This window comes from Stegodyphus dumicola, chromosome 6 (genome assembly GCF_044657685.1).
Source record: "Stegodyphus dumicola isolate Sdum_Otavi_A_Nest chromosome 6, ASM4465768v1".
NCBI lineage: Eukaryota > Metazoa > Arthropoda > Arachnida > Araneae > Eresidae > Stegodyphus > Stegodyphus dumicola.
The window spans coordinates 148500056-148507718 of record NC_140773.1 but is presented as its reverse complement, the minus strand read 5'-3'; the positions used below and the strand labels follow the sequence as shown (position 1 = coordinate 148507718).

The 7663-nt window shown below is 34.0% G+C and overlaps 1 protein-coding gene across 1 annotated transcript; it reads right to left on the bottom strand.

The window, feature by feature from the left end:
• Positions 1 to 5605: 5605 nt before the first annotated feature.
• LOC118181073 (kelch-like protein 38) lies at positions 5606 to 7408 on the bottom strand. The gene is made up of 2 exons (XM_085819698.1): positions 6634 to 7408; positions 5606 to 6351 (listed from the first exon to the last, which is right to left on the bottom strand). Exons 1-2 carry the CDS (start codon positions 7406 to 7408, stop codon positions 5606 to 5608), a joined length of 1521 nt encoding a protein of 506 aa, XP_085675824.1.
• Positions 7409 to 7663: the final 255 nt, after the last annotated feature.

The window sequence follows — 7663 nt, the reverse complement described above, 5'->3', positions numbered from 1 at the left end:
AACATGCTTCTACACTCATCTTCTTCCAGGCATCTGGAAAGGAAAATATTCCAGGCAATCCGGAAGGAAAAAGACTGTCTTGCAGATTTCTTTGCTCCTGAAGAGGAACGTGTACCTAATTGCTCTCGAAATCGATTGAGATCTTGACCAAATCTAAACCAAACAAAAGATTGTTGCTTTGATAATTTTATGTCTCACTTTAGCCTGTTTCTCTTCTGCTTTAGTTTTTATGCTAATTAGGAACCCGCCCGTGCTATAATTAATATCGTTAACTAACTGGCATATGTTACAGGAGTTAACATACTCTGTCACAAATTTTTGTAGCTCTGGAAAATTAACAATTTTCTTAGTCTCTGGACTGTTTTTATTATTCCGAGGAGGCATGAAATTGGCGCATCATGCAATTCCTGGAAAATACTTCATCTTACTATGGTAATATGCATGGTTTAAACTTGCTGGGATAACAGGCCTTAATTCATTATTTTTATTTGTTATTCTGAGTAAAACAAAATGTTGTCAATTATTTCATAATCTGCAGCTCTGTTTCTAATACCCATCACATTACGGTGTTCAAGTCTGTTGTGAAACTGATTAGTATCTTACAAACATTAAAAATAAATCTCCTCTTCATTTGATGTACGAGGTACAGATGACGTTGGCTGTCATCGAAATAGGGAAAAAAAGTTTTTTTTTTGGCCCTCGTGACGTGAACGGATTGAGATGTTTAAAAACTTTAGGGGACAGTAAAATGTCCCGGAAATTGTTATAATGTATATATTTAAAGTATAATTATATTATGTTGTAGTGTAGATATGATATAATAATATGAATCAACTTCTTCGAGTTTTTATTTTCCATGCATCAGCACTGGCTTCGATTCATCATCACATTACCCATGTTTTAAATGAGTAAGTTGTGTCTTTTGTTTTCTGGATTGCTCTGTATCTTGAATGAGTGAAAGAAATATTTTTATTTTAATGATGAGGCTATGTTTTAGTAATAATATAAAGTGGCGTCCCGCGATGGGATTTTAAGAAATAAAAAAAATATTTTGAGGGCTATCATTAAAGTATAATTAAGTTTGAAATCGAAACTATTTTGTAAAGCATTTTGTTTTATTTTGAAAGTTAACTATGGAAACTTTAAAGGCTCTAAAACTTAAACGGACAGGTTTACGCACTTCTTTTGCAAAAACTGCTAATATTTTAAAAACAGAGTTAGTAAAGGATTTTTTGATTTGCTGATGACGGGAAAACTTTAGAGGATTATGTTGCTAAAGAAATCGAAAGTCGTGAGGTGAATTCTGATGATTTCATAACACTAACTCGGCAAATTAATGAAAACATGCAATTTTCAGATGAAATCAATTTAGAAACGAGACCAAATGTTGGTACTGGTATTTGTTGTAGTAAGATTAAACATTCTAGACTTCCAAAAGTCGAACTTAAGAAGTTTGATGGGGAATTGATAAATTGGCTACCGTTTTGTCGCAATTTGAGAAAATTCACACTGACCCTGATTTATATGAAAATGACAAATTTTCCTATTTGATTCAGTGCATGAAGCTCGGATCATGTGCTAAAGAATTTATTGAAAGCTATGCGGTGACTTCGGAAAATTATGATAAAGCTGTTTTAGCTTTGAAGGAACGTTTTGGGAAACCTGAATTATTAGTCGAAGTGTATGTTAGAAAACTAATTAAATTAATTGTTTCTAATGTGAAGACAGATTATAAGGATAAATTACTTTTTGATAAACTGTATGATAAAACTGAAGCTCCAGTTGAGAGCCTTAGAATCTTTAGGTCTTAAATCGAGCGAAACACATCGTGGTTATTTCCGATGGTGTAATCGTGTTTCACGGAGGATGTTTTAAAAGGGTGGCAAAGGAGTTCGCTCTTTAACCAGCCTGAAGGAACTAATCTCTCTCGCCTTACCAACTTAATGAAAGTTTTAAAGGCTGAAATAAAGGGGAAGGAGAGATTAAAATTGGCGCGTATTGGACTCGATGGTTTTAGTTGTAAAGAAGGATATTATGATAAAGCAAAGAGGGAAATAAAAAGTAAATTTACATTTAAGAAACAGGCAAATGTTCCCACTGGCACAGGTTTTCTTACAACTAAAGAACATGCTTGTATTTTTTGTAGTAAAATTCATGATAATAAAAATTGTTACGATGCACGTTCATTATTTCTTAGAACCAAATCATTTGGCAAAATTTTGTAAACAGTTCGTTAGGTGTTTTGCTTGTGGTAAATCACAGTTATTTTGTGTCCAGAAATTAATAATGAAACTGAACCTCCAACAGAAAAATCAGAAATAGACAACATGCACACGGCTACAGCCAGGCAAACTTGTACCACTGAGATAGCTTTTATGACTTTATGCGCAAGAAGAGTTGGTGTCATAAAACATAAGGATGTTAGAGTACTCTTAGATTGTGGTTCCCCGAAATCGTATATTTTGAAATCATTAGCCACTGAATTGGGGTTATCAATTATTTCCAAAGAAAATGTTGCTCTTACTTTATTTGGAGGTGCCAGAACAGAACCAAAGTTGCATAACAAATATCGGGTAAAATTATGTTCAGCCAGTTCGCGTTAAGTATTCAGATCTAGAATATGAATTTTTAGATCAAGACATAATACATACCCGAGGTATATAACGGGTACCCAAGAGTACGATATTAAAAGAATTAAAACGAAACAACATTTGGTTGTCGGATTTGTGAGCAGATTGTCCAAAAATAGAAATGCTTATCGGTAGTGATATTTATGGAAAACTTCTCACGGGATCAGTAAAACAATTAAATGGAGGACTAACAGCAGTCTGTACGAAATTTGGTTGGTCAGTTTATGGTGCATCGGAGGAATTTTTTAATCACAAAGATAAAGATGCTTCCATTTTGTATGCAAGTTTAGTAGATCACGACTTTAAAATCTCCGATCTTTGGAACTTGAGAAACGATCGGAATATTAGATGCTCATCAGAATTCAACTAACGCTGCTGAGGAAGAAAGTGCCCACGAACAATTTTTAAACTCTCTTTCCAGAAACGAAGATGGTCGTTATTGTGTCGGATTACCTTGGTTAGTATATAACACAGAATTGCCCTCAAATCGTCATGTAGCATAAAAAAGATTGTTTAATGTTACCCAAAAACTCAAGTCTGTACATAAATATGAAGAATATGATAGAATTTTTAATGAATGGAAAGGGTGTAATTAAAATAGTACCAGACGATGAACTGAATTCTAAGGAGCACTACTTACCGCATCACCCAATATTTAAACCAGACAGTGTTTCGACTAAGATAAGACCTGTTTTTGACGCATCATGTAAGGTTAATAGATCGCCCTCCATTAATGATTACTAAGTAAAAGAACCAAATTTAATAGAAGAAATCCCTTCAATTTTGTTAAGATTTAGAGAAAATGCATTGGCGTAACCTCTGATATCCGGCGTGCATATTTACAGATTGAATTAAGGAAAGAATATAGAGACTTTTTAAGATGTTTATGGTGGAAGAAAGATAAGTACTGAAGGTTTTCCGCCATACAAGGATAGTTTTTGGAGTAAAGTACAGCCCTTTTCTATTATCAGTGGTCATATGTACCGGGTCATTCTAACTCAGCTGATTTTCCATCTGCTACAACATTTTCTTTCCCAGAAGCATGTTTAAATTTTAAAATGTATTGCAATTTCAGGGCCATCGTATATCTCGGTGATAAATTCTTCCCGTAATATAAACGAATTACCCTCCTCTTGGTCTGTACAGACGTAAGTCGGTACCTTCTCAAAATTCACTCAAAATTTCTGTACCGCCAGAAGGACTACAAATGCTTCCCTGTCACTAGTGGTGTAGTTTCTTTAAGTGTCTTGCTAAAATATGCAATCAGCTTGCATAATCACGGCATCTATCGCAAAATCCGATGAATCTGCCGAGACTTCTAAGTTGTTCCCTCTTCAGGAAATTTCAAGAGGAGAGCTTGAATTAATGCCTCTTTAAGGCTTTCAAAGTCCGTGTTTGATTCTGTGGACCAGGTGAAACTGGCTATTTTTTCCTTTACAATTAATAGTTGCTCTGCTGTATGAAAAAAATCTTCGATGAAAGCCCTAATAAGAGCATAAGGCTCAAAAATTAGTTCAACGTTTTTATTGTATTAAGCGGTGAATAATTTTTTTCGCTACGATTTTACAATCTTCCGTTTCGATTCTTCTGTGAGGTAGGTATCTTGCTGAGTTATCCGGACTTTCACCATCGAAAAAGTGAACCTGGCTTTTTTTTTTTTTTTTTTTCCTTTCCGTTAAATAGTAGCTCTGCTGTATGAGAAAAATCTTCGATGAAAGCCCTATAATAGGATCACAAAGTCCAAAAATTAGTTCAACGTTTTTATTATTATGTGTTATTCAACGTGTATTAAGCGGTGGATAATTTTTTTCCGCTAAGATTTTAAAATCTTCCGTTTCGATTCCTCTGTGAGAGTTATCCGGACTTTCACCATCGAAAATACTTGCTGGCTTCATTGACGCTCGCATAGTTTCTATGATGAATTTGAAGCCTCTCACTGGACTTTCAAATTAACCACTCTCTTGTTTCCTTTCCCATCTACCTCTGCTACCACTTACCCTGACGTTTCCAGGCATGAGTTCCTACGCAATTCTTAATTCTTATGAGGTGCCGTACCTCCTTCAGTATTTTGTCGCAACATTTACGGGACACCTTGTATAAGTGCAAATATTGTTTGTGAGATTATGTTTCTGAAAACATGAAAATTTTCAGAAAATAATACAATTTGGTATTGATTTGGTGAACTAATTTTGGCAGCAAATCGGTTTCTAAGAGATGTTTAATTCACTAGTTATACCTTCAATATGTGCAAATATGCTGAAAAATACAGCCCGTTTCCAAATTCTGTTGAATTTAAAATTAAATGTTTCAGAAATCTATGAGATTATTAACGCACTTTTATTCTTAACAAATTATTTAAATTTTTATTGGCTTTAAAAGTTCATATTTTCTTTTCATGTAAGAAGTCAATTGAAGCCGTTAGCTTATTTTGTCGTTAACAAACCAGTGTAAGCCATATTATTTTCACTTAACTAAGCAGCATATATCCTGGATGACAGAAAGAATACAATTATAGTTTAATATAGTAGTAGTGCTATAAAAATTACAAATTAAGATTGGATATAAACTTTGTAATAGAGCATTGAGAAATTTCTAATCCTGTAAATATGAAAGGGTAAATTTTGCAATTGCATTTTGTCTCGGAAATTATGATTTGAAAAAGGAAGACCGAAGCTCATCTCAGTACTTAGAAATTGGGAAACATGATATGAAATTTTCGAGAAGTGATTTACTAAAATTTTATGCATTATAATAAAATTCTGAAGTCAGGTAAAAGCTAAAGGGAAACAAAATTAGGGTTTAAAGACTACAGATTCAATAAAAAACGAAAACTGTTTCTTCACATTTAAATTTTCAATAAGTTTTAATATCCAAAAGATGAACAAAACATGAAATAAGTTATGCAAAGTCGACATTTTATTCAAATTTATTTTAAACTTTTATTTCTAAATGAATAAAGTTATACTGTCTCAAGATTACCTCATAAAAAAGAATGAATTAGCAAAGGGACTTTTCTTCCAATTTATATCTGAATCATTATTCTTCCTCACTAAGTTTTGAATGGTATCTTCATCCTTTATAGCACAAAATTTGTACATTGAAAGAGAAACTAAACCCGATAGTTGCCAATTTTGTGATTTTTCATCCCAAAAAGAAGGGGGGTAAGGTGAATAATTTCCTTGTAAAACATCATCATACACCAATATCATATCTTTATAGATTGTTGCTTTCGGAGAATAATAAGGGAAAGGCAAGTCCGCAAAATGTTTCCAAGTGTCCTCTTCAGTGTCATATTCTTCCACAGATCTCAAATATTCGCCATTATTACTTCCACCTAGGATGTATATTTTACCTCGAAGAGAAACAAGAGCGAAATGTTTTCGGTATATATTAGGAGCATTTATCAATGACCATATATCCTGCTCTGGGTTGTAAACCTGCGCAATCATCTGAAAACCTTCAGGATTTCGGCTACTTCCAACAGCATAAATTACGTTTTCAGCTCCAATAGCAAATGTACAGCTCATAAGCATGGATCTGACTTCTTCCCAGCGTCCCGTTACACAATTATATTTTTCTACCAAAGATGTATGCACTTGCGAATTGAAGAGGATTCCTCCCAGTACATAGATGTTCAATCCTATAGACACAACACTGTATTCGTGACGTTGAGTATTCATAGGCTTTACGTGTGTCCAGGATTTGTCATCCAGATTTAAAGCTAGAATTTTATTTTCAGATTTATCAAATATATAAACTCTGCTGCCAACCGAAACAAGAGCTTGTGGCCGTATAGGATTTCCATTAATTTCTTGCCACACGTCGAGTTCCTCATCAAATGTTATATAGAATTTCTTGTCGAATGAAAATTGTGATGCCGAACCCGAGAAAAGGAACAAAGACTTAGGTAAGCGAGACGTAGATGGAAGCGGATAAGTGCCATATACAATTTTTGATTTTAATATTAAGCTTTTCAATTTTTCAGAATTATCATTATTTTTACTATTGTTTATAAATTCCTTGAAGATATTTCTCACAAAATTCTTGCAACATATGCTATTTTGAGGCTCAGTATTTAATAAGTATTCTTTAACAAAAGAACTGTCGAGTATTTCAGTTGCTAAGTTTTCATCCAAGTTCTGCAAACAAAGGCATGCCAGAAGTTCGGGTAGTACTTGCAATCTTACAACTGGATCTTTCTTCAGCCATTTCATAGCAGCCACCCATATGACATCTTCTGTAATTCCACTTAGATTCAGAAAGCTCTTCACGAAGCTTAGCGGGAGATTTGCGAAATTGGAATACTGACTGCTGACTACAGATTCGAAATGAGTCTGAATATATCTGAGGCATTCAGTCAAAAAGGAAAATCTCTCTACTGACCAAGCTACCTCGAAAAACAACAGACAGTTGTTAGCATTAATATGATTGAAAGCATAGATTCGACATTCACTCAGCAATTTGTCAATCAAAAAGTAATCTGCAGCTACGACGATGTCAATAACGTTCTCTTCATTTAAGATGATACTTCCAGTATATAGAAAGCGAAGAATTTCGCACAAAATGCTTCCGCTAATGCCCGAAAGATACACTTTGGTTTCTATTCCAAAGTTTCCGCTAAAGACAGCACGAAAATAGTCACAGCGACTAGCTAGAATGATACGATGTGCACCAAATTCCAGTCCGTCTTCACTTCGAAGGCAGCAATCAAAGAGTTTGTCCAGATCAAAGAAGATCCCTTGCTTAAATATTTCGGAGTAAGATTTCATGATATCCATTTTGAGATATGCAACGCTTTTGTCAGATATGAAAATATCTCAAATAAAAGTATATACATTTTTATGCATTTCTAACAATGCACATTGTTATTTTACCTTCGGAGGTATTTGTTGCAGAGCTAATATCGAGATCATTATTACCTGATTGTTGTGAAAAATGTTTTCTCTTTGTTCACTAAATCTATTGCAGCAAAAAGGCTTTTGTTTCATTTGATTTAAAGATATTTGTCTACTTAGTCTAATTAGAGAGATTAA

Bases quoted from the DNA above. Each gene is read 5' to 3' on its own strand.
- LOC118181073 (XM_085819698.1), bottom strand. From the start codon at position 7,408: ATGGATATCATGAAATCTTACTCCGAAATATTTAAGCAAGGGATCTTC. The intron at 6,352-6,633 runs GTAAAAATAATG...ATAAAATTCTAG, and splicing joins CAAGGAATTTATAAACAATA to CTTTAAATCTGGATGACAAA.